Genomic DNA, 27650 nt, shown 5'->3' with positions numbered 1-27650 from the left:
ATGATCTCGAGCATATGAGATTCAACTTTCTGAAGAGTGGAGCTTCTAAATGGGACCCTGGTGATGTAATGGATATATCTGAATGCTGTTGGCCATGCTATACTTTCAGTGCCTGATGGCTATACAAGGTTTGATGAAAATGCTGACAACTCAAAAAGATGTGGTAAGAGTACGTGGACTATCAAAAGGGGACCCTTCACAAGTCAATGTGAGCTATTCCTGAGTGCCAGAAAAAAAATTCATGATAAGTGCTCCAATCAAGTACAGGAGTAGTGTGTGTTATCAAACAAAAAGGAAGTGATGGCATCTGCAGAGGAGTATGACTCATCAAAATAAGTCAATAATGCTAACTCACCAATCATGTCAGTTGGTTGCTTTTTGTTTTCAGGTGATCAAAGGATTTGAGGAATAGATAACACAGCATCAGTGGTCTAGAGGGAGTAAAGCAAGTGCTGCCTTAAAAAGGTTATATTAATGGAAAGATTAATTGAGCGAGGGAAGCTTAATTAAAGTACATTTGCTGCTAGAATAAATGGGAAAAGGCATTCATTAGTTATGTTAGTGGGGAAATTAAGCAAGAAGGAAGGAATATAAAGCAAGGCATGCATGCTAATGGGCATTCCACGTAAAAATCTGAAAAGCAATTGAAGCATTCTAATCTGACCACAGACTACTTTATCCATGGAGTGCACCATCCTATTCACTTGTTTACTTTCACTTGTTTTCTTTTGGGCTTCAGTTTCCTTATAATGGAGATCTTGATATGTGCATGAAGTTACCTGAAACACTGAGCATTGAGAGGTGTAATCACTAAAGAACAGCACTGCCTTAGTCCACTAACAGTTAACATAGAGGATGAAGATTATGAGCTACTCCTGAGTACTTCCCGTGGTTCAGGGACTGATTCCCTCAGCCTTGATTTGCCCACTATGTAGCCTTGACAAGTCAGTTAACCAGACAGACAGTCTTTTGGGAAACTAAGTTCCTTAATGGTCTCCTGGACTGCATGTTTAATAACTACCTATGAACTTATAAGACATTACTCATGTCTCTTACAATCTGGCTTTTAGAGCAGAATGCCCTAGTAGTGACAGACTTACTGTACTGGGAGAAAAAAGGGTCTCAGATCGTAAATATATGTCAGTGATGATTTGTTAAGGTTTCCTGTCAGTTTTAAAAAGGACTAATACTTTGTAAACACTAGTGAGCAGACCTGCCCTGTAGTGCAGCTATAACAATGATAAACTTCAAGCAAAGTAGATGAAAAACAAATAAACATAGTTGGTAATGTAAAGTATCAATTAAATCTTCTTACCCAACATTGCACATTTGACCTTTTTGAGCACAGATCTTATTAAATGATTGGCTGAGAGTCCAGTTACATGTAAGTGCAAATGGAGCCACTTAAACTGAAGTCTATGACATGATGGCGTTGGCGCTATAAACTGCCATGCTGCAGTGTCAGAGTTTTCTCTATTTTCTTTTCTTTTTTTTGTAATTTTTTTGGTCCTGTCAGACCTCAGTGATACTGGCCCAGCCCCAAGTACCCCACGTTGGCACTGGGTCTACCAGTATCCCCCAACCCACCCCCTGACCTGCTCTAGTGTTGCTGCAGCTGATCATACATCTTAAGGGCATCCTTGGGGCACAGCCATCTGTGCTTCTGTCTAGTGGGAGTGTTATTTTATATGCCCTATCCACATTTTCCTTTTTCCACCTCCCATGCTTGCTGGAGGAGTTGAGGGCAATTCCCCACTTTTGGACCATGTATCCCATTTAGAGAGCAACACCAGTGAGCATCCTTCTTCCAGGATGGGCACACCCTTCCCACCCTGCCGCTTTGTCAGTCACCTGAGCTGCTAATCGAATCAAGGTTAGATGGGCCATAGTTGGGGCTTTATTCCAATATACCACCAAAGTGGCTTGTCAGAGTTTTCTGTTGACCTCTGTGCAATCAGTTCTCTTTTATAATACAGAAATTTTCTGCTATTCAAGATACTGGTCGTTATATTATGGGGTATCTAAATACAACAGAATTTTAAACACATTAGCCAGAAAGTTGTTATCCACTCTTATTTACAAATCTGACTATTTTATGATATATATTAATATCCATTAAAAGGAAAATATCTATTGCAGCATTAAAATGCAAGAGAATATGCATGTATATATCTAGATATGTATGATTTGGTTAACTCTGTTCTTTTAAATGCAGGTAAAATACCATGAGGATTTTGAGAAGACCAAGGGTAGCTTTACACCTGTAGTTACCGACCCCATTACAGAACGTGTTAAGAAGAATATGCAGGACTTCAGTGACATTAACTATCGTGGAATCCAGAGACGTGTAGTGGAGATGGAAAGACGAAGAATTGAACAGAATGACCAAGAAAACTACACAGGTAAGTGACATTTTTGCAGGAAGGATCATATTAATGCATCATCTGGGGTAGATTTTAGAGTTCACATTCAGAACATGAAAGCTTTCAAATATAAAAATCTTTAAAGCCAAATTGAATTATTGACTGGTCTTTTCTTTATATCTTCAGTGGAATGAGGTTTTGCCAGTTCTGGCTTGAGTGGAACTCTTCTTTCAATAAATAACCCTAAATCACCATAACTCAGATAAAGTAACAAATCAGTGTCTGTCAGCAGTATCATTATATGCAGTTAACCTTATTAAATTGTTGGATAAGCAGATATATGTGTGTATGGAATATGTGGCCATCTGTTTTCTGGTAAAATAGAATATCTTGTAGTGTAGGTTTAGAAAAAAGTTTTCTGATAAAGAAACATGTTGCCTGATTACAAAGTACAACATATTTTATCACTAAGTCAAATCCCCAAATATTCCATCTATCAGTTTTTCATGTTTAGTTTAATGTTTCACATTAATCTAGTGGGCAGGGGAATTAAGCAGTTGGTTTTGTTGTTCTTTACATAGGTTAAACTGGGTTTTATGAAATGCATACCTCTCACCTGTTCAGATGTTTGTAAAATGTCCAGATTTTTGCATGATATTTTTGCTTTGTTCCTCATAAAATGTGTGTCTTTTCTGGGAAGTCATTGAGGATAGAAGTCATTAAATAATGACAGATATTTAGGTTCATAGGTTCATAGGTTCATACTAGGCTATCTGCCCGAGGGCATTTACAAGCCTAGCCCATAGTTTTGTGGCTTACGCCACCCCTTTAGTATGGGGAACTATACCCATTATTTTGCTGTGCCTCTGTTGAGCAGTGACACTGAGGTAATCCCTGGGGTATATCTGTGATCTCCCATCCATTGGTCAAGATTTCTCTTGAACAAGGCCAGCGAGGTGCTCTGCCTCACATATACCGGGATTTTATTCCACAGCATAGGGAGTCTTTGGGTGATGAATCTATCCCTCCAGCGTTTAAGTCTCCGCCCTTGTGGCTCTGACGGATCTAGATTTTTGAGGTGAAGCATATCCATCAAATATGGGTTTGACATGGCCTTGCATGTTAGGCAAAGGTCACCTCTGAGCAAAGGCGACTGAATAGAGCTGGAGTTCTTTCAGTCGGGCAGCATAGGACAGATGTTTGAGACCCTTTATCCTTTTGGTGAGGAACTTTTGTGGCCTCTCCAGCTGCTGCAAGTGTCGGGTCAGATACATTCGAATGGGGCATTGTACTCAATCATTGGTCTGATGAGTGATGAGTATAGGGAGACTATGACCTCCCTTGATCTAGATGGGAATCCCTTCATGATAAGGTGGGCAATGTAGAAGGTCTTCCTAACTACTTTAGCTACATGGGTGTCGAATGACAGACTACTATCAACCTGGGTCCCCAGGTCCCTGATAACCTCTTCTGTGCTCAGTGGATTGCCACCTATTTGGTAGCTAGGGGTAACCTTGTTTTTCCCGAAGGGTATGACTATGCATTTTTGGCATTTAACTTTAGGCCATGGCTCTGGCACCAGTTATCCGTTTCTGTGAGACCCTTCTGAAGGATATCTGTGTCAGATGTGTTTTCTACTATGGCAGTTTGCAGTCATCTGCAAACTTTGTCAGCCATAACCCTCCTGTGTTTGCTTGTACTGGAAAAGTAGATGCCAAACAAGAGTGGGCCCAGGACTGAGCCCTGTGGTACACCACTTGTGACAGGCTTTGAGTCTGACATGGCGCCAGCAACTCTGACCCTGTGGGTTCTGTCACTCAGCCAGTTTGCAACCCATCTTGTGATGTATGGGTTAACATTTAAGCTGATGAGTTTTTCAATGATACAGATCGAGGTAGGCTGTATGGACTGCCTTTCCTCATCAATGGCTTTGGTGACTGTTTCAAAAAGTCAACCAAGTTTAGAAGGCATGATCTGCCTTTGACAAAGCCAAACTGGGATGGATCCAAAGTCTGCAAATTCCCTATGTCTTTATTTATGAGGTCCATTATGATCCTCTCCATGGCTTTGCAGATAAGGCTTGTCAAGCTAATGGGCGGTAATTTCCAGGGTCGGTGGAGGCACCGCCTTTGTGAAGTGGGACCACAGTTGCAGTGCGCCACTCCTGGGTACGTATCCAGAGGTAAGACTATGATTAAACAGCTGTCCTAGCTGTGGGTTTAATTCCTCGTTGAGTTCGTGGAGCACACAGCCGGGGACACCATCAGGTCCCATGGATGCTGTGTTTTTGCTTTGGAGAGAGCAGTTCTCACTTGGGCATTGGAGATGTTTGGGGGCTGCAATCGCTATAGATATCTCTCCTTTTGGGAGGGGAGAAGTTTGCACTGAACCTGTCAGCCAGTATGTTGGCAATGTCTGTAGGATCAGTAATCTTCACATCATTTTGAACTAGTTCTGAGCATATCTGGGAGTTTCCTCCCAGGTTTCTAACATAGCTAAAGAAGGCCTTATGATTGTCTTTTGAGTCTTTAGCTATTTTTCTCTCAAAATTTGCTTTGGATGATTTTATGAGAGCTCTTAGTTTTTACTTATAGTGATCAAGGGTGTCTTACCTTTTAAGGATTTTGCTCTATCTTGTAGTAGCTTCCTCCTTTGTTGTAGAGTTTGTTTATGGCTGGGGTCCACCAGACTGGACGCTTGCCTTTGGTACAAAGAGTCTTTGTTTTGCTTGGGATTGCCTTATCCATGCAGTCCTGCAGGTGCTGGTAGAAGGCATTTGTAAGTGATTCAGCGGCTTGAGTACTGTTTTCCTCACACATGGGGGCCTTAAAGGAGACCACACTAGTCTTTAGAAGTGTGAAGTCGGCTTTCAGTTCTTTACTGTGGTCTTTTATTTCAGGTGGGGGTGGGATGAGGACCTCCAGCGAGATTAGTTTGTGATCTGATCTCACCAGTGAGGGGTATACTTCCGGTGTTGAACATTGTGCTCCCATGTTCGTGATGATGAGATCAAGTATGTTTTCTCCTCTTGTGGGGATGGTGACTAGTTGTTCCATGGCATTTGAGTTTATGAATTCCAGGAACTTTTGGGCTAGGGTGTTTGGGCTTGAGTAGTGTTCCCAGTCTATATTAGGGTAATTGAAGTCACCTAGTATGATGGTGTTTGGTGATACATTTATCCCCTCTAGTGTTTTCAGGAAGGCCATGTGAGGTTCCTGAGTTTGTGAGGGTGGCCTGTAACATGCTACAATTTGCAGAGCAGTCTTGCCTATGGTTAATTGCACCTGGATGGTCTCCGATGCATCGTTGCCACCAGTCTTGAGGTGTGGGTGTCTTTGATGAATATGGATACCCCTCCTTTCTTGGTATTGTCCGAATTTTGGGGCACGCATGATAAGAGGTAAAACCTGATAGTGCTGGGGTGCTCTCAGGAGCCTTGAACCAGGTTTCTGTCACTGCACAGACATCGATGTTCTCCATACTGAGAAGGGCCTCGTCGTGCATTTTGAGATTTAGACTTTTGGCATTGAGCAGCATTACCCTTAGTTTTTTCCTTTTTGTGTTCTAGGGTGGTAGGTTTAGAATTTGAGCCTTGCCTAAAAAGGCACTATGGGGTGGCAAGAGCCTTTGCCAATATCCGGAATCCCAGGGTGACAGGTGCAAGCCCTCAGCCCCAGCGTGGCTTGTCCAGCATGTCATCCCAGGCAGACAGACATTGGATCCCCTTTGAATGACACCAGAGTTTAAGCCAATTGTTAAAGCTGATCATCTTATCTCTGTATTGTGGCATCATTCTTGGTGAAGGTAGGATACTGCTCAAGGTCAGGGTCATACCTGCCTGGGCTACATAATCGGAGAGCTCCTCAATGTCTCTTTTCATGTAGTCCGGAGGTACATCTCAGGTCGTTTACACCAGCGTGGACAATGACTGAGTCATATTTGTACCTGCTGTTGAGAGACCTGAGTGCTTGCGTTATGTGGCGGATTCTAGCGCCCGACAGGCAGCTTACTGTGACCTTCTCCTTACTCAGTCTGGTGAGCGGGACGCCAGTGTGTCTGACTATGGAGTCACCAATGACTAGTGTGTCTGGCATTGTGTTTGGCCTTAAGGGCTGTGACTGTTTGACACTCTGACTGTGAGGTCTATGTGTTGCAGGTGTTGTGTTCTGAAGTGGTGGTTGTTTGGGTGTCTGCTTTGGTGGCCTCTGCTGTTTTGGTAGATTTTTGATCAGAGCCGAGTATGTCTTTGTGTGTTTATGTGTATGATTTGAGGTTGTGATGGTACTATGTGAGACTGGGTCTATAGTGTGTGTGGTAACCTTCTCCTCCTGACTGGTCTTGCCAGTCCTATGTTGAGAGAGCTCAGCCTCCAGTTTGGCCGTATAGTTGCATCTCTCGCATGTATTTGTGTTTTGTGGGAGGAGGAGAGGGTTGTCTGTGTACATGAGGCAATTGTAACATTGCCTCAATATTCCCAGGTTCACCAGCTGAGCAGGAGAGGACACTAGCAACTGATCCCTCGACATGCTAGAAGGACTAGACAAAAAACTTTAAAAGAGATTCCGGGGATGTGGGTGACCGAGAAATGGGGTTTGCCTTTTGGGGTGCTATCTATAAGAGTGCCGTATCAAGGAAATAAGTACTGTAGGAGCAAGTGCTAGGTTTAACAGATAGAGAAAAGTCTACTTGGAGTCAAGTAGAGATGATCTTTTTAGGTATTAGAGAAAGTGCTAGTAACAGGGATGCTTAAAGGTAAGATTGAAAAGAATGCACTCTGCAGTGTGCACTAGAGAAGTTAGATATGAAAGTAGGTAACTTGAGTTTTACCTGTTTAAAAAGTTAAGGTTTAGTGGAGAGTTACTATTTTTAAAACAGCAAGATGGACTGAAGGGGTGGTTACTTTTGTATTTTGGTACTATGAAATACTGTAGGATGGCCAATAAATTTAAATAATTGAAGGGGTGGGATTTCAAAAGTGATGGTTTTGTGATTACTCACATAAGCCAGTGAAAGTAGAGAGAAATGAGATATATAGTCAGATTAACATAAGAGGCGGGCAACTAGAAAGACAGTGGTATTTAACAAGACAACTTAAATGGGTGGGAGTGAGGGAAAAAATTCTGCCTGACTCAGAACAGAGAGAGCTGTGGTCTCTTTTGAAGTTTTAATATGCTGTTAAAACAGAATGCAAGCAAAACACAAGGTAAAGAAAACAAACTACAGTATTCAAAATATAGAAAGGCAATACAGAAATACAAAAAATAACAGCAAACTAACCTTTCCTTCACAGCAAAGTGTAGCAGAGTCTGGATGAGCCTTTCTGGTAAAGCCAGACTTTCCATTCTTCAGGAAGTGCATATACTCTGTCCCTATTTTTGGGCCTTTGTCCCCCCCCCCATTATTTGTTGCTTTTTCAAGATTTCTTGAACTAAGAGGTCAAGAGATTTGATCAAATTTCAGTCTGCTGTGCAGTTTACTACTTTATTTCTGAGTTAAGTTTAGTCTGTTTTATACTGTCAGGTAATTTTGTGGTATTGTTTTAGCAGTAAAGTAAAAGCTATGTTCAGATATGTTGGGTTTAAAGATTAGTTATAATGTTTTACCATAGGTGGTGTAACTAGCTGGTTGCACTTTTGATTTCCTTTTATTTTTTTACTCTGTTTCATTTTTATCATTCTAGTTTTTGTGAATTTCATTCCCAGAAGTTGAATTTATGTAGATGTGGTTGCTTTTCGATGGGTCTTAAGGTATAATTTTTGTATGTGCACTGTGTGAAACTTCATTTTTTCGTGTTGTGAATGGGATTGAATTATGGTGATAGTTCATGAGTTAGAATGTCGAGGAATGGCCGTTACCACATGGAAAATGGTAATAACTGTTTGATGATGCACACCGAGTGGTGGTAATTAAAAAAAGTCTACACCCTCTCCCTGAAAAAGTTTTATCATATATATATATATATATATATATATATATATATATATATATATATATATATATGGATGTGCTTAAAATTATCGAATTGACAAAGCACCAACATCACTAATGTCAACACGTTAATTTCGACAAAAAAGTCAACATGCTTTTGTGCATGCTCCTAGGAATAACCTCAAAGCATGAACATTTTATAGCATTTTTTGGGGGGAATGACAAGCTTCCCTGCACCCCAACTCCTCCTGCTAATTATTTATTCCATCTCTGAGAGTGCGCAATCCCCAGGGAAAAGGCATATTACCCAACCCTGGTGATTGTTGATGTTGTGCAACTGTCAATCATCTGTTTTGTTGAACAAAATGTGTTGACAAAGCAGAGGCTGATATTAGGAAGTTTCACTTATAATAAGCACACACACACACACACACACACACACACACACACACACACACACACACACACACACACACACACACACACACACACACCTCTCTCTCTCTATATATATATATATATATATATATATTTATTTATTTATTTATATATATAAGTCTACTTCAAAGGATCAAAATTTCACAACATCGAACCTCTGATCTGTGAAGACCAGATGATCGAAGTTGTGAAATATCGAATGTTGTGAATGGAGATCGCAGTACAGTGTGGAACAGGATATTTACCATTTTCTTCACTGTGGTCCGATCTCAGAATTGGTATATTTACATAGCAGGGAGTGGGGGGGTGCAGGGGGCATTGCCACCCTGCAAAAACATGAAAGAAGAAGTTTTCACCTATTAAATTTTTTTCTGTTTGATATTTCCCAACTTCAATCTTCTGGTCTTCGATGATCAGAGGTTCGATGTTGTGAAATTTCGATCTTTTGAAGTGGACCCATACATATGCATATATATATATATATATATATATATATATATATATATATATACATATGTGTGTGTGTGTGTGTAAGTGTCTCACCTTAGAGTGAAAGCTCAAAAGAGTGTTGAAAAAAACATTGATAAAAAAAAAATAGTCAAAGCACTGTGAAAAAAGATATTTTTTTTTGCAGGGGGTTTGTCCCCCCTGCAATTTCCACACCTTCTGCTAATTATAGATATCATCTTCAAAATCACACTACAGTGGGGAAAGAGTCCGTCCCCAAATACTAGTATACTTTGATCCCACATAAAGAGCTACTGGCTGACTGAAAAACAGCCAGGAACAACATTCACTTATAGTTATTACACACACACACACACACACACACACACACACACATATATATATATATATAATACACAAGTAGATTTTTTTGGGTTGAATAACATTTTCTTTCAATCAAAAATCACTAAAAAAATCATTTGAAAACACATTTCATTGAATGACATTTCATAGAAAATGGAAAATGTCATATATACCTTCAAATTTTTTTTGCAGGGGGTACCAAGACCCCCTGCACCCTTAACTATACTAACTCCACAGTCACACATCTACACACAGTGAATCGTTGCTTTCATAGAAACATAATTTTATAGAGATGGGATAGAACTGAAAGCGCACATTGTTAAGGTGCAAATGTTCTGCTAGACTAACTTGCTTTATAATTCCTATGATCCTAAACCACAACTGCAGGGATTGTAAATAACCATCTACAATTTTCTGAAAATTGTGATTCAACAAAATGTTGATATATATATATATATATATATATATATATATATATATGGTGGTGTATAATGCTAAACATATGGATAGATGAAAGGTCAAAATGTCACTGGTATGTTTTATCAGGACAAGTAAGTGGGGATTGGAGGGAATTAAAGTGTTTGTGCTTGTGCTGAGAGTTGGGATCATGGTTGGGGTTGGGATATGTGAGAGGATAGATGCAGTATTTACAGTGTATGTGTTTATGTGTGTTTATATGTGCGAGTGTGCCTTGTGTGGTGCCAGCATTATGAGACCTAACCTTAACCCTGCTCCTTTCCCCAGCCCTAACCTTACACCTTAATTTAAAATGAAACTTCCCGTAACACTGCCACTAGTCAGATGAATTTGAGGCTAGTATTATGGGGAGGGGGGGGTTAATGTGAAGATCAGAAGAGGAAATAGTTTTTCTTTCTCAATCTTTTGTAGGTGGGATATTTAGGGTGTTCGATTCTTAATACTGATATTTTACATTCATCACTAAGTACATTTGATCATACACCAACAAGCAGCATAACTTTATGCAATGTTTGACTGAAAACGTTTGGGTAGATTATGAGTGATGTATAATGTTTGCAACTGGGGTTGTGTCAATATGGGCTGTGATGAAAATGCTTACAAGTAGAATTGTGTTGGTGTGGTTTGTTTTCATTTATATAAATGTATGATTGCTTATGTATTGAATAGTTTAATAAAAATGTTTCTTGTTTTAAAAAGGGGGCAAGAACTGAATAATTTATGTAATGTTGCTTAGGGTATATGATATATAGCAATATATGTGAAGCATAATGTTTAATTTTAACTTGTTAATACAGTTTGATTACTTTTATATAAATGTAATTGTGCCTATGTCACAAATGGTAATTCAATACAGGCGTTTAGAAAAAAACAGCATAAATTAGTCACATTCACACTAACAGAGAGCAAATAAAATGCTACACACTGCACATACACATAACATAAACACACAAACGTCACAATAACTACAACAAACATACAAATCAAACACCTACTACAAAATATAGTGAATTTAGATTGAAAAATAAAAGGAAAAAAGGAAAAAAAAAGACAATCACAGCTGCAAGGGGTATGATCATCAAAACAAACCCAAATCTAAACATCTACATAAAGTAACATTCAAATAATTACAATTGGAAATCTAAGTCTCAGACATATAAGCACTATTTTGCCTTCACTACTAAAGCCATAAACATTACCAACTAAACCTTCCACAAAACTGCAGCAAAAAGCCACCCACAAAAAGCCCACTCATAAAATATATGAAACTTATATAAAGTCCTATCCAGTTGGTAATGTACACATTTAATGCATCCCTTAGAAACTGATGGAAAATAATAGTCCAAACTAAAAAAAGGAAGAAGAAAGAATAAAGAAAAACAGAAAAAATGAATGCATGCAGTATGAGGGATTCTACTAATGTGAAATGAATGGAATATCTTGTAATGTAGGATTAGAACATGTGATTAATGATGGATGGCAGGTCACAGTGCATATTCCCTATCCTATGGTGCAAGGTAAGAATAGTGCTGCCCACTGCTGGTGTGGCAAATAGTTTCTCAATCACCTAAATATGACTGTTGAGGAGAAAGCAAAATATGTGGAAATCCTTGCCTGTGGGTTGGTGGAAATGCATATTCTTCAAGTTTCCAATTTCCTAGTGGTGGATGGGTTTTCCACATGTCCTTGATCTCTTGTGGCCCTGGTCAGCTAACTTGCTTATACCTGTAGCTGCAAATTCTTCTGTAAAGAATGTGGTCATCAAGTCTGCCTCTAGAAGAGAAGACTCTAACTCAGTGCTTTTTAATTCAAAGAATTTTTATTTGGCAGATGAGCATTCTTCTAAGTTGTACAGTTTTGTGGCATTATTTTGCATTATGTGGAGAGTTACATTCAGACATTTTAATTTAATACTTCAGCTATGTTATTTTAGTTTAATTTGATGTAATATTTTATTTTATTTATTTATTTTAGATTTGGGTGCAGTCAGTTGGCAATGCCAGTTTCCATTCAGTGGGTTGTATTTTTAAATTTAATTTATATTTATGACTGTTAACCTTTTTATTGATGATGATGATGATAATGAACCTTTTTAATTCTGCTTTTTTGTAAATTTAATTTCTAAGACTAAGCTTTGTGTAGGTGTAGTTGTTTTTGAGCAGTCTGTGTATTTTTTATGCATACTATGCAAAGTTTCTTTGCTGGTGTAATGAGGTTGAGTTACTATGATTGTTTATACAATTAGAATATTAAAGGTTGGTTGATGACAGACACAGGTGATACATTGTTAATTGTCAACATAAGTTTATGTTATTTTACAGTTATTTTACATTAAGAAGGTTTGTGGTCTGCACTTGTATGGGAGGAGAGGGTAGCCTCTGCCCTTCTGAGTTGGAAATTGTTGGGTGAAGGCTTATTGTGCCTGTTGTTCTAAGAGTCTTTGTTCCAGTTTAAGCACCTGGGTTCCAAACCAGTTATTTTACATTAGGAAGATTTGTGGTCTAAACTCTTGTGGCAGGAGAGGATAGCCTACACTCTTCTAAGCTGGGAAATGCAGGTTGAAGGCTCATTCTGTCTGTTATTCTGAAAGTGTCTTGGTTCTGATTTAAGCACTTGGACTCCAAACCAGTTATTTTACATTGAGAGGGTTGTGATCTTGTGGCAGGAGAGTGTGGCCTACACCCTTTTAAGCTGGGAATTGCTGATGAAGGCTTATTGTGCCTGTTATTCTAAGTGCCTTTATTCTGGTTTAAGCACTTGGGTTCCAAACCAGTTACTTTACATTAAGAGGATTTGTGATTTAAACTCTTGTGGCAGGAGATGATAGCCCATACCCTTCTAAGCTGAAAATTGCTGGTGGAATGCCTATTGTGTCTGTTCTCTGAAGTGTCTTAGTTCTGGCTTAAGCACCTGGGCTCTAAAACCAGTTCTTTTTTATTAGGGAGGTTTGTGGTTTAGACTCTTGTGATGGGAGGGTGTGGCCTACACCTTCAAAGCTGAGAAATGCTGGTGAATTGCTGCTTTATTTAAACTGTTTTTTGCTGCTGTGTCTGTGATTTTATGCACTTTGAATTTCTAGTACTTCTGCATTTTAAAGCATAGGTTAGATTCAGACTTGCTGAATCTAGACTGTTTTGTATCACTTGAGCCTAAAACCAGCTCTTCACTCAGATACTGAATGTTTTGAGGCATCCATTGCTTCCAAGTAACTTTAAGCACCTGACTATAAGTGCCTATGTTTACTCTTCTGTTGCATTTTTAATTTGTATTTGCATTCTACTGTCTGCTTGAATTGTTTGGACTTTTTTGCCACATTTTACTGTATACTGTACTAGTTCAGCTGTAGCATAGCCCAGTTCCAGGTTTGCTGTTTCTGCATCTGTTTTGTAACTTCTGAGCATTTAATTCAAACCATCTTTGTTGGTGAAGGCCCTTCTGCGCCCTTGTGGGAGGAGAGTGCTGTCTGGGTCCCATCTTATCGAGGGTGATTGGACTACTGGTCAGAAGGACTGTCCTTATTGGCTAGTTTGAATTTAAAGGGTTATCTCTTGTTTTATTTAAGCCCTGCATTTGTGCTTGTTTGCGTGTAGTGCACCATTGTGCACTGCCGCGTAGTGCTGGTTAGCACTGCTGGTTTATATGCAAACATTTTGCTTGTTAAATTTTCCCTTAGCACTTAGCTTGTGCTCCTACAGAGGTTTTTCATGGCCCTGCTCTACTATCAGGTGGAACACTAAGCCTAGCCTCAGAGGTACCAGCATACCTCTCACCCACTAGCTATTCCTAAGTGGGACCTCTTTTTCTGACCATATAAATTTACCTAACACTATAGACAGACATTTTCCCACAGTTTTTGCAGCCAGCTTGGTCATCATGAGCATTCTGAGGCAGTGTAGCAACTGCCTTGTGTTCACCAATAGCCCTCTACTCCTAGTCCACACAAGCTCAACATGTGAGAGATGCAGCTTTATTAAGAACCTTGAATCCATGGTCTCTCACACACCAGTTAGTACATATGACAATGAGCGGGTTGTCAGCATGCACACCTCACCTCCCACTCCACCCAAACACACATCACACATACCTACATATGTGGAGGTCCTCACCAGAAACATACCTAAACACCAGAGACCACACAAACACAAACACAAGCACACTACACATAATGCTTCCTCTGCAGAACACAATACACATAATAGCTCATGTACCAGTGTCTCATCTGTCAAGTCCTTAAGACAGAACACAAAACCAAACATATTAGTCATAGGTGATTCCATCATGAGACATACAGATGTCCCTCTCACCAGGCTGGATAAGGAAAAGGTCACAGTCAGTTGTCTGTCAGGTGCCAGGATAAGCCATATCACACATGCACTCAAGTCTCTCAACAACAGGTACTGTTATAACTCCATCATAGTCCATGTTGGTGTGAATGACTTGAGATGTACCTCTCTGGACTATATGATGAGAGACATGACCGAGCTCTTGGACTATGTGTCTCAGGCAGGTATGTCCTTAACCTTAAGCAGCATTTCACCTAAACCTAGGTTGATGTCTCAATACAAACAGGAAATGACTGACTTCAGTAATTGGTTTAGTTTCTGGTGTCATTCTAAGAGGATCCAGTATCAGTCAGCCTGAGATGGCATGATCAATAGACCTCGATGCTTTGCCAGAAATGGTCTTCATCTGTCACAACTGGGATTTCGGTTACTGGCTAAAGCTCTTGCCATACTCATAGTGCCTTTTATAGGTAGTGTCTCAAGGACAAAATTCCAGACATAAAAACTCCATCTAAAAACAACCTCAAGGTTATGCTGCTAAACACTAAGGAGTCTTTAACATGAAGCTGCACTCACTGGAAGAAGTCCTCACCTTGGAAGACACAGACATTTGTGCAGTCACAGAGACCTGATTCAAGGCTGTGGAGAGCACCCCAGCCATACTGGGTTACACCTCCTTCCACACATTCAGACCACAAACTAAAGGTGTGAAAACTAAAAGAGGCAGTATATCAATATTTATTAAAGATAAATACACCTGCAGATTGGTTAAACAGCATGATTCCCAGAAGATACTTCAGGTGCAGTTAAGTGTTGGTAGGACACCTATTCAAATCACTGCCAGCTACAGGACACCACTCCATGAATCAGGACACCCACTCTGCCTATTTGAATCTACTTGAGTCTATCAAGATACAGCCAAACACTATGGTTTTGGGTGACTTTACCCATACATTGACTGGGTAAATTACTCACGTTCAAACTCACTTACCCAAAGGTCCTCGACTTAGTTAACTCCAATGCCCTGGACCAGCTGGTTGACACCCCCACGAGGAGTGCCAACATCCTGGATATGATGCTTACCAATATGGAGGACCACTGTAGCACCCCCACTGTGAGATCTTACCTGGTGAGATCTAACCACAAATCAGTGTCATTTGAAGTAGCTATCACACCTTACCCCTCTAGCAGCAACTAAACTAAAAAACTTCTCCAAAGTAGATTATAACCTCTTACAGGATGGTATAAATAGCTTCACTGCACCTCCCCCCTCAGATGGAACTCACAACTATGCCAAGTTCTACACAAAACACGTGTATAACTGCATTGACTCAGCCGTACCTGATAGGACCAAAGCGAGCTCCTCAAGGAAGAGCAAACCTGCCTGGTGGACAAGTTCCATTAACAGGCTTTGCAATAAGAGGAAGAAATTGCAATCATAGAGTAAGAGGAATGAGCCCTAAAGTGGAAACACTCCCTCCTCAGCTTAAACAAGTGAATAAGAATTCTTGTGACGTCCTCCAAAGCAGACTATGAGCCCAAATTAGCTTCCTCGAATAAAAATAACCATAAGGCATTCTTTAGTTACATCCGTAACCTAAAAAGAAAGGCCCATATTTGTGCCAAACTGGTGGTTAATAATACAACATATACTGAGCCTGTGGACATAGCTAACCTGTTGGCTGAAAGGTTCTGTGAAAACTTCACTCCCCTGTCACTGCCACGTGTATCCTATGACATCCCTACCACCTGTCCTCTACCTTGTATCTTTAAAGAGTAGGTCATCAACACCCTCTCTAAAGCCAGAAGCACAGCATCTATGGGACCTGATAACATCCCAGGCTGTGTCCTACATGAGCTCCAACAAGAATTAGCAACACCATTGGGTACACTTTTCAATCATAGTCTAAGCATTGGCTTCATTCCAGCTGAATGGAAAACAGCCACCATTATTCCCTTGCACAAAGGTGGTGCTTCCACTGACCCTGGGAACTATAGACCCATTAGCCTGACTAGCCTTATCTGCAAGGCCATGGAGACAATCATCATGGACCTTATAAACAAAGATATAAGTAATCTCCAAACACTTGAACCTACTCAGTTTGGATCGGTCAAAGGGAGATCATATCTGTTAAACCTGCGGACCTCTTCAAGACAGTCACCAAGGCCCTGGATGAGGAGAGATCTGTGCATACAGCCTACCTAGACTTAGCCAAGGCATTTGACTCTATCCCCCACTTGGACATCATTGACAAACTCACCCAGCTAGGTATCAACCCTTATATTGTTAGATGAGTCACTAACTCGCTCACTGATAGAACCCATATAGTCAAAGTAGGGGAATCCACCTCCAACAGCAGACCTGTAACCAGTGGTTCCACAGGTATCAGTCCTGGGACCTGTACTATTTGGAATCTATTTCTCAGAAGTACAAGCAAAAACTATAAAGGTCTGTGGCTGACAAAGTTTGTTGATGACTCCAAACTGGGAGCGGTCATAGAATCTCCATATGATGTCAACATCCTACAAAAGGGTCTTATACAAGCAAATGATTGGTGCCAAAGTCATGGCCTTAAACTCACTGCAAACAAATGTGTTATCATCCCTTTTGGTAAGGGTGATGTTCCTGCTAAATACCATATCAATAGCAACACCATAAATATGCACTTAGTGGTGAAAGACCTGGGCGCACAGGTTGACAGCAAACTTACCTTTGACCACAATGTCTCCACAGTGGTAAGAAGGGTATTCTATATTGCTCATCTCATAAGTAAGGGCATTGCCTCTGGAAAAAAAGAAGTTATAACCTCCCTGTACTCTTCCCTCATCAGGCCAGTAACACCTTTTCGTGTGTACCTTTCCAAGCACCTGCAGAAATTGGAGACACCACAGAGATTCTTCACAAAGAAAATTCTAGGTCTTCAGCATCTGTCCTATGTGGATCATCTGAAATCACTGTCACTTTTTTCTGTTTTATACAGACTACTAAGAGGTGATCTCTGCCTTGCATACAAGGCAATCGCTGACCTTGCTTTATTAGAAATGCTGCATCTACGTAAGTCAAATGGTGCACAGATTACTCACTCTAAAGACCCTAACCTGGTATGTGACATTAACAGAACCTGCTGGAAGGACATATTTGTCTCCCAGGAGTTACCATACATTTGGAACAGACTCCCACTTCATGTCAAGCAGAGCACCTCACTGAATCTCTTCAAATGCAATCTGAATGATTGGATGGGTAAGCGTATATTCACCCCAGGGGTCCCACCTGCATCCCTCTTGGACAAGGACAATAAGTGCTGATCGTGGAAATAAGGATAGAACTTGGCTAGGCTTGTAAGGGTCCTAGTACCATTAGCCTAGTAACTTCCTATGAAACTATAAAATGGTGAATAAAATCATCTGCACTCTAAACCTGATAACGTTTTGCCTAATTAGTGTGTGTGTGTGTGTGTGTGTGTGTGTGTGTGTGTGTGTGTGTGTGTGTGTGTCAGTATTCACTTCACACTGTCAAACTGTCTGTTCATTGACAGAATGAAATGCTTGAAGAGTCATCAGCATTCATTATTGACTGCTGCAAATATCAAAAGCAGGAAGACTGAGTGTCTATGAATAAGGTAAGTATGGGTTTGGGATTTTAATCCTGAAAATTTTGGATATACTGATTGTTTTGGCATTGGGGGTGGGAGTGTGTGTGCAAGTGTTTACAGGTTAGGGTTAGAGTAATGGCTAGGGAAAGGGACCGGTTTAGTGTTGTGTATGTGCACTGCTGTACGTGTTGAGCGTCTGAGTGCCTTGTGTAATGTTAGTGTTGCTGACAGGGTTTTTCTGAGGTAAGGTGTTGAGGAAAGGGGAAGGGTTAGTGAGGACTAGGGTTAGGGTTAGCATTATCATGCATTAGTAAGCTGGTGTGGAGGAACAGTAGGGTCCTCAGAAGAGATTCCCTCAGCATGCATTGGCCAGGCTTCACTTTCAGTAGCAAATGTTGCTTTTTATTCTTTCCTTTATGCTCATAGTTTTTTACCAGGGTGTTAAGGGCTTTTTTGTATTCCATTATATAGATGATTGGCTCCTAGAAATCTAATCAAAGATCTCCCTAGTTGTCACACCTTCTTGGATCCTGCAAAGGTTGCAGGCCCAAAGGATCACTATATGCTACAAGAGGTTTGCTCTTGTCTCAGCATAGAGAGTTGCTTTTATTGGGCCAGAGCTGGACACTCATCATTGTCTATCATTTTGCATAGCCTTGGTAACCTGGTGGTCTCATCGGTGGTGTGAAGGCTGCCAGCCTAGCCAGATAGAATTGTGCAGATAATCCTATCATTTGTAAATATGAATGTTGAATTACAGACTTGATTTCTTAATTGAAAGAAAATACTGTGAAATGTTGAAATACAAGCTTGTTTTCTTAAATGAAAGAATATGCTGTGAAATGCTGAACTTAAAAAACAATGTAGTAACATTGCCCTCTGCTGTAAAGAAAGCTAAGTCAAGCATTTCTTATCCATCCTTTTGAAGTTTAAATTATTTCATGTGTGTCCCTTTGAAGTTAGATTTTGGCGTCGGTGAGTCTGGAGTGAAGCATCCTGCCTATTGTTTTAACTTAAGGAATAATTACTAGAGTTTACATATGGGATGTCTTTTATTGATGTAGTTTCCTGCAGGTGCAAGATAACAAGAATGTAGTATCTGTCAGCCTGGGAACCCCAGGAAAGTGTAAAATGATGTAATGGGGATCAGGACTGAAAACAGCAATTTAAACAGAGAGAATCAGAAGGCATTAAGCATTTTTGCCTTGAACATCTAACTCACAGCACTGTCTTGCTTATATGTAAGTTATCTTAGACTTGTGTTTTCTTTTAGAAATAGAAACTAGAAAGATTAGACTAAGAGTTTTTCTGTGATGTCAGAACTGTACTACTGATTTATTTTAAGTATTTTTGTGTGATCTCTAAACTCTTGACTAGCATTGTGTAATAGAAAGTATTGTCTTGTGTTTTTATTATTTATTATTAAATATTTTAAAACCTTTTAACTGTGGCTGTTTTGTGTAGAGATAATTTAATCTCTAGAGTACGTTGCATATTTATAGAGTTTACTGTCCAAGTCACCCTAAATAAGCCTTCACTGTTTAGTCACAACTACCAATTGGATAATAATATTGCACAGTAATAATTGGACACCCTTTTAAGGGCCTTTGAGTAGCTGATAAGTATTAGTGGGTGGTGGCAAGTGGAACTACCCTATAGTTTGGGAGAAAGGGGCACAGCTGGAAAAACTGTGCCAGCCTTCCCCAGGATTGTTTGTGTGGTTGTATAAACTGTGTGTGTGTGTGTGTGTGTGTGTGTGTGTGTGTGTGTGTGTGTGTGTGTGTGTGTGTGTCAGTTACTTGGGCAGGGATGTGAAGCACTGGTTGGACAGAGAGGGTGCTAAAGGTTTTAGCTTGCCCATTAAGCTGAGATCTGGACCCTATAGATGTGCCAGTCTTATTGGGGACCTGGAGAGCAAGAGAGAGACCAACCCTGGACTGACTGTGATCTCTGTGTGCTCTTAAGGGAACTTGCACTTTACTGTGTGTATTTGTTATCCTTTCCTCCAATATGAGACATCCTCTTTGATGTTAGTGGTGAGGATTGAGGCTCCTTGATTGCTGGGCCAGGGCACGGGTGTCATAGGTGGGTTCAAGCATTCACCCTCCTAATAAATATTAATTACTTGGGTTTCATGACAGCAACCATTTTCATTATTTTCATCTGTACACTTATGGATAAGGCTGTTGTAAAGGGAAGCTAGGTACAGGGGACTGCAACATCATCATGCCCTCACAGGCATGATGGTGCCAGATATTTGTTTCTGGGTGCTAGTATAATGGGCATTTCACACAATTCTCAGTATGTGATAGTGCCAGATGTTTGCTTCTGGGTCCGAGAGTGGTAGACACTTCACATTATTTTCTGTATGTGATGGTGCCAGATGTTTGTTTCTGGGTTCTGGAGTGGTGGACACTTCACACTGTTCTCAGTATGGGTCTTTTCTTCCTGTAAATGAACCCACTGCAGCATTTAATGATGGATGTTTTACAGGTAGCTTGGGGAGCCCATCTCAGGTCTTCCTTATGTGAGGAAAGTAGGACCCAAAGAAAGGAAGCTGTACATAAATCGTCAGAAACTTAACAGAGTCATGGAGAAGGAGCAGACACATTAGCCTATCCTGCTTTATTCTAACAACTATGCCTTGATGTAATACATGAACAAATAGCGTGGTCCATATCATACTGTATATGCACCGAAGAGATGTGCCATACAGTGTGGCATTTCTCTTACACTTGCTCAGATCCAAGAAATATAAGCTCACTGGCAGAATTTTCCATTCTCAGTTTTGATCCTCTCCTTGAGTTTAACATAGAAAAAATAAAACATAAGGAACACCTGTTAACCAGTTAGAGACTATGGCCCCTCCTCCTCTTCCAGAGAACCAAGGAAGAGGAGCAGAAGCATTCTCCCTTAAGTGGCAAAGAAAATTCTTATACTTATTTCACTTCTTTCTACATTTCCTAGCAAAATTCTGAGATGGAAGACAAAGCAACACATTCACACCTCTGTTTGATGACCAAAAAGGTCACGGTTTTAAGCTGTCAGGTAACTGGCATAAATGGAACTTATTCAGGTAGAAAACAAGGATTTCCCCCTCATTTGGGTAAGAGTTAGTTCCATCTCAGGGCATGGCTATTCCATCAGATCCCTGTTCCCTCCAAGCCCAACAATACCACTCTTAAAGATAATGGATGTGCCACAGATTCCACCACTCATCAGATGTATTTTACTAAGTGGAAGAGGTTATTCTTCTGAGGAGAGGAGAGAGATATCCAATGTGTTTGCAGTCTGTTCAGGTTTTCTGTCTGTTACCCTGCAGGAGATCCTGACCTGTCTCAGCACCTGTTTGACGTTTCACAGTCAGGCTGCATGTGGCCAGTATGTTGAGTTAGGAAGGGAAGCTACACAAATGTGCTAGTCTGTTTCAATACAAGCTGCAATATTTTAAAGTAGCATATTACCTGCATGGCAAGTTATTTGGGGATGGTTCTTTGCTGCAACATTTTTAACTGTGTTCTGTCCCCAGCCCTCTTTGTCAATAATGAAACTAAATTTTAGCATATTTGATCCAGCACTGTTTAAATATATGACCTCAGTGGCAAGCAGTAAAGCGCAGCAAGCATATAAGGAGCTGTGAGATTGTTATCTGAGTATGACCCAGATGATCCAAGTTCAAATGGCAGCCTGAGTGGTGAGGAGTCAGGCTGGTGAAGGGTGGATGTTAGCAGCCAGTACTGACGAGTGGGGTGGTGGGGGGATGGACATCAGCAGCCAGTGCTGAGGAGACAGGGTGGTGGGGGGTGGACGTTAGTAGCCAGTGCTGAGGAGACAAGGTGGTGGGGGGTGGACATTAGCAGCCAGTGCTGAGGAGTCAGGGTGGAGAGGGGGGTGGACATTAGCAGCCAGTGCTGAGGAGTCAGGGTAGTGAAGGGTGGACATTAGCAGGCAGTACTGAGGAAACAAGGTGGTGGGGAGGTGGAGGTTTACAGCCATGGTTAAGGAGTCAGAGTGGTGGATGGTGAACATTAGCAGGCAGTGCTGAGGAGACAAGGTGGTGGGGGTTGGAAGCTTACAGCTAGGGTTGAGGAGTCAGGGCTGGTGTAGGATGGAAATTAGAATCCAGTGCTTATTTACACATCCTAGGGACAAGAAGTGGTGGTTCTACTTGCTGTCTGCATTCCATAGCCAGTAAGTGGAGAGCTGCTGTTGCTAGTGATACAGCATAGATGGGGACACAAGTTTGGTGCTACCAAACCATTGAATGTAGTCCTCATTAATAGGCAGTGGTAGGCATGCACATACATGGGAAAGGGAAATGTAGGCCCAAGTGGTGACACTGGTGCTGAAGTCAGCTACCAGACATGGCATTATGACAAACAGAAAATGCCATCATTACTGGCAATAGCAGATGCCAGACACGGCAAAAATTACCTGTGTAGCTAGCTCACTCTCATACCAGGGATCCAGGAGAACAAATGTGCTCATGACTGATAGGTTGGGGGATGGGGAGCTGATGGTTGGCAGGCACAGAGAGAGAAAACATACTTAGAGGAAAAAAACATCTGAATCTTTTAAATGTATTAGCTATTTTATCAAAATCTTTTGAAGGTTAAAACCTTTCTGCTGGTGACTCTCTTTTTCATAAATAAAACAAAGTATTGCAGCTACTGCTTTATTGAGTTTAAATGGGGAAATGTGGACTTCTCATAACTACCATTTTATTTGTTAGCTTTATTGCTGTTGTTTATTGTACTGGCTGAGGGGCCCATCCTAGCAGACCCAATTTGCAATGGAGCCCAGTGAAATAAGTTCCAGATTTACAAGATTCACTAAAAAAAACTTACAATACCAGTAGAACTTTTATGGACACAGAAATAAGTGCACAGATAGGAGTATCCCTGGAAGTGGTATGAAAACATGATGGTAATATACAGTGATTGAAAATACAATGATTGTGAGTGCCACTGAGTAAAAAAATATATTCTCTGAATGAGGGACATGCTCTATTCTTTGAGGTGCCACAACCATGGAGTTGAATACAATAATGAAAGTGGGTGCAGAGGTGAAGACCCTGCATGGCAGGGACCTCTGCCTCAACATTAAAAGTGGAGCTGGAATAGGTCCTTTTTTATGCATCTTTTTCTTTATTTTGGAAAATTGAAGAACATCACCATATAAACAATTCATTTCTATTCTTAAAATTATATTAATCCTTGCTTCTTCAACTGATGTTATGTAGCCTGCTTCTACATCCAATCCCCCATTACCTGGAAACAAAGAAACAAATCGATTCTAAGTTATAAGGTCTAATTTCCTATAACGGTGGGAGGGTGGCTTAATGGTTAAGGTGTTTGCCTTACAAACACAAGGTACAGGGTTTGAGTCTCACAAGGGATAATTGGCTAGGCTTAAAATGGCTTGCAAGGGCAGTTAGCCTAGTACTAATCTATGAATCTATAATAATTAATAAAAAACACCATTTATTGGTTAGAAACTCATACGTCTTCTGAATATTCTGATTCCAGTATGCTAGAATAATTCTTTCTCCTAGCCATATCAGATAAAAAACATCTTATAAAATGTTTATGGCAAGTTTGATAGTCTGCAAAGAATCCATACATCACAGGAATATTCATGAACATTTTTATTAGTGGAATTTTTTAGTATATTGCAGGTTTCTCCCACCAAAATGAGATTCTAGGACAGGACTACCGCATATTTTGTGTTTTAAATTCAAGTGAAATTCAAGCTCACAGTTTGTATTCATATCATATAACTCATTATGTCATTTCTACCACTGTCAGGTTCTCAGATGGTCTGCTTTGATTTACAGTTTATATGCCTCCTAATGCAGATCAAGAAAATTTCATAACCAAAGTGAAGAATGAAATGCTGGAAAATAATCCTACTGGATTCCTCTTTAATATATGGCATAGAGTCACCATACACAGATATCTTAAGTGCATCATTTGATATAACTGTTTCTTAAGTGTAATAGATGTATTGGGCTGTAAGTTTATGTTAGAGAAAGAGAACGTTATAAACATATGCATGTATTAAAAGCATTGTATATATAAATAAAATGCAACATTATGTAAATATATGAAATAGAAATACCAAAGTTACTGAAGGCAGGATTATACATACCCACACAATACAGTATTAATGATGCCCTATCAGAATGTTAACACTCTTCAGTGCGACTCCTGAAACTTCAAAAAAGAGCAAACCTCAGAACATAACAGTGAAGTACAGAACTCACTGTTACAACTAAATAGTGCTTTTTCAGGGGGTGTAACCTCCTGCACCCCTGAAGTGTGGGCTGTATCCGCACACATCCTACTACCACACCTCCTAACTATCTCTACTTTTTAGAGATTCCCAAGTTTTTTTTTTTTTAACTGAAAAGTTTGCTTCTAGTCCTCCTAAAATTGCAAATTGTTTTAAGATATTTTAAGTTAGTGGTACCAACAATGACACCTGATCTCAAATTGTTTTTTCTCAAGATTTGGCTCCATCTCTTCTAAAATTGGAAATTGTTTTTAGAATTTATAAGTTAGAACTACCAACATTTAAACTGTATCCCTAATTTATGACCACTTTCCTTAGCTATATTTGGCTTTGACCTTAATTCTGGAGGTGAAAGTTAGAGACATATCTGCCATTGATGTGTACTAATAGTGAGACTGCTGTACGTCAAAGAAGAGGGAATACTCCAAAATGCAGTAATTTTAGAGTTAATATATATTTCTCTGTAATCTCGCTTAAATTGTTGCTCTTCCAAGGATCGTACTTACAGTCTTCGAACATACAATAGGAACCATATTGGTTTAAATTCTGTGTGAGAAGAAGTTAAAATCAGTTTACTGGTGTTATCAGGCATGTATTACACATGATGTAAGGTTTACCAATGCTCATCCTGCAATAAATACTTCACCCTTGAAATTAGCATTAACTCGCATCTGTCTGTGTTATATTAATAGAACCATTTACCGTCTCTATACTTTAAGTACATATCAGTAATAAAAATGCACCTTAAACTTGAGAAACATTTATTACTATATTTTGATCTAATATGTTTTACAGGTCTTCGTGTATGGCGTACCAATCCTGGTTCAGTGTTTGACTATGACCCAGCTGAAGACAACATCCAGTCCAGGAGCTTGCATATGATTTCTGGTAAGATCCTATAAAACAAAATATGCATGCTGAATAAACTCCAAGTAGATAATACCACTGGACCTGGTTTAAAAAAATAAAAGACTGTGCACAAATTTTCCTCTAAATATAAAGCCTGCGTGTTTAGTAAAGTGAAATGCAGTTGCTTCTCTAGTATAACCTGAACTAAGCCTCCCAGTTTAGCAATATGTTTGGATTTTATTGTCTTCCTGCTTGGGATAAATGGCAGTGAAATATGGCACCGTCTAATGTACGTGTGTAAATGTTTGATTCAGTTACCATTTGTACATCACTGTACATATATAACTTCCATTTTCCTGTATTCTAAGTGGTTATGGCTAACAAAATACCTATACGGTTCAGTCCACTTATCTCTAATTTAACTGAATGAAAATAAAAGACTGCCTTAGATAATGACCATAAAACAACTGAAATCAGTCAATAACTATTGTTCTAGAAAATTATCTGCTAATCAGCAAAACTTAAAAGACTAACTATTAAGACTCAGTCTGCCTGATATATGACAGAGATGTTTTTGTTCTCAGTTCAAGCACAACGTCGCAGTCGTGAGCACTCCCGTTCCGCCAGTGCCTTGAGCCTCAGTGCTGGGGATGAAAAGTCAGAAGTCTCTGAACCAGAACATCACCTCACTCTCTACACAAGTGGTGTTGGTGCTGGTGGCTTCTTCACAACCACCACAGCCACCACGGGAGCAGGTATAAATCTAAGAAATGTAATAGTTCCATGCTATTTTTATGGCTGATTCCATATTATGAGTGCTGTACAATGAGCTGAGTGGTGTCTGACCTTCCTTTTTCAGAGCATTTCCCATGATGACAGGGGAGAAATGCTTAAGGCTTTCAACATAAGAAGTGCTAGTTAGTGTGAACTGTGGTGCAAAGGCCCATTTCAGACATACAGGAGTGTGGTTACTAAGAGCATCTGATATAACTACAGTAACATTGAAGTCTGCGGTATTTTTTATACAACTAGTACAGACTGTTGAATGCCTTAGTTATTTTTTCTGTTATGTGAGTTGTTGAATGACCTAAGAATACCCATACAGTGTACATCTATATATTAATGCTGCTCTGTTTGGGAGAGGAAGTCATTCTAGGAAATATTAAACTTTGTTAGTAGGATCAGTTCAAAGGCAGTGTATGTGGAAGTCTAGGCAAGATAATAACACCTCTACTAGAGTGAATCATAATACAAGTTTAACGCGTTTATATTACCTTGTTGAAATTTTACTCCATCAAAGCAATAAATGTCGAACACAATTGATCGATGCAGTAAAATATCAAACGAGTATTGTTGTTGTATCTTTCAGCTTATCCCGGTTAGGGGTCACCACAGAGGAACTCCGGTCCGCTAATGTTTGGTAGTGGATTTTTACGTGCCAAGTTACTAGCCCTGACAATATCAAACGAGTATAAAAAAAACAAAAAAGAACAAACAAAAAAAACTAAATGGCGTAGACAGGGCGGCAAGCCCTCCTGCGCCCCCCACACCCCCGCTACTTAAATATACCAACTCCGAGACCACACTACATCGAGGTAAATGGAAATCTCCCCCTACAGAGATTTCTGCTTACCTGGCCGATATTCTTCGCTTTCGATATTGTCATGCCGACAATATCAGATTTGATATTGTCAGCTTGTGACAATACAATATAGACCCAGTTTAACATACCTTGAGTTGTTAGTCTCTTTCCAGTTCTGTGGGAGCTACAAGTATTTCCTTTCTTTGCATTTCTGGTAGATGGTGTCTTTAATAAAAACAAGACTGTTTTTAATCACAGTGGCCACTTCCTGACTCTTTTTAATCATTTATTTTGTGTAGATGTTGTAGTCATTAAAGTATCACATGTGCTCTTAGATGAAAGCCTTAAGCTAAGATTTAGTGAATTTTGCCTTTAGTTTCTTTGACTAAACCAAGCCTGAAACTGAGGCAGTTTGTTTCTAATACCCCTTTTCGCTGAGGTATGTAATTCTCAGACCTTTCCCTTGAACTATACAGGGTTTAGTATGCTTATAGAAGGATAATCCTCAATTAATTTATAGTCCTCAGTTTTGGAGAAAACATCAATGTTTTTTGGTAGCTGATTTGCCTGCTTTTGAGTAATACTCCAGTTAATTAGGGATTCTTTTAATTGTTTGTGTAAACAGACTGGTTGGAATAACTTAAGCATCCTACTCCTTTCTTTTTCTTTTTGGGAATTCCTCTATCTGGTGCCAAAGGGGGTGGCATTCAGAGTGAAGCAAAAGTGTAGGAAAGTTTATATGCTATGGGCATTTGTGCGTTTACAGCACAGCTTTGTGTTTCTATGACAGAGGTCATCCTGCACTAGTTACTAATATGCTTTCTGCATATGTCAAGTGGCTGGGCAGCCCACTACAGAGAGCAAGGCGGTATGACTTCTGGGAAATGTCCTGCACACTGACTTGCGGTTAAAAAGAGAGAATCTCAATTCACTTGAAATTGAACAACAGGAGCTTGGTTTAGTACTGATGTCTGTGTGGGAAGTTATGTCAGACAGTGGAGGTGTAAATTAGGGCGTGTTGTGAGATAGGTGT

At 39.9% G+C, this 27650-nt stretch overlaps 1 protein-coding gene across 13 annotated transcripts in view; it reads left to right on the top strand.

Moving 5' to 3' along the window:
• Positions 1-27650, top strand: part of NEB (nebulin) — a 619289-nt gene that overhangs the window by 575063 nt on the left and 16576 nt on the right. For all 13 annotated transcript variants that reach the window (XM_044074886.1, XM_044074893.1, XM_044074887.1 and 10 more), the window contains 3 exons: positions 2216-2402; positions 24982-25074; positions 25620-25790. In XM_044074886.1, coding sequence (XP_043930821.1) covers positions 2216-2402; positions 24982-25074; positions 25620-25790 — 451 coding nt within the window. The remainder of the gene's footprint in view (positions 1-2215; positions 2403-24981; positions 25075-25619; positions 25791-27650) is intronic.

This window comes from Protopterus annectens, chromosome 6.part0 (genome assembly GCF_019279795.1).
Source record: "Protopterus annectens isolate FY-2018-M chromosome 6.part0, PAN1.0, whole genome shotgun sequence".
NCBI classification, from domain to species: Eukaryota; Metazoa; Chordata; order Ceratodontiformes; family Protopteridae; genus Protopterus; species Protopterus annectens.
Note: the sequence above shows the minus strand (reverse complement) of the source record. Positions and strands in the feature narration are given on the sequence as shown.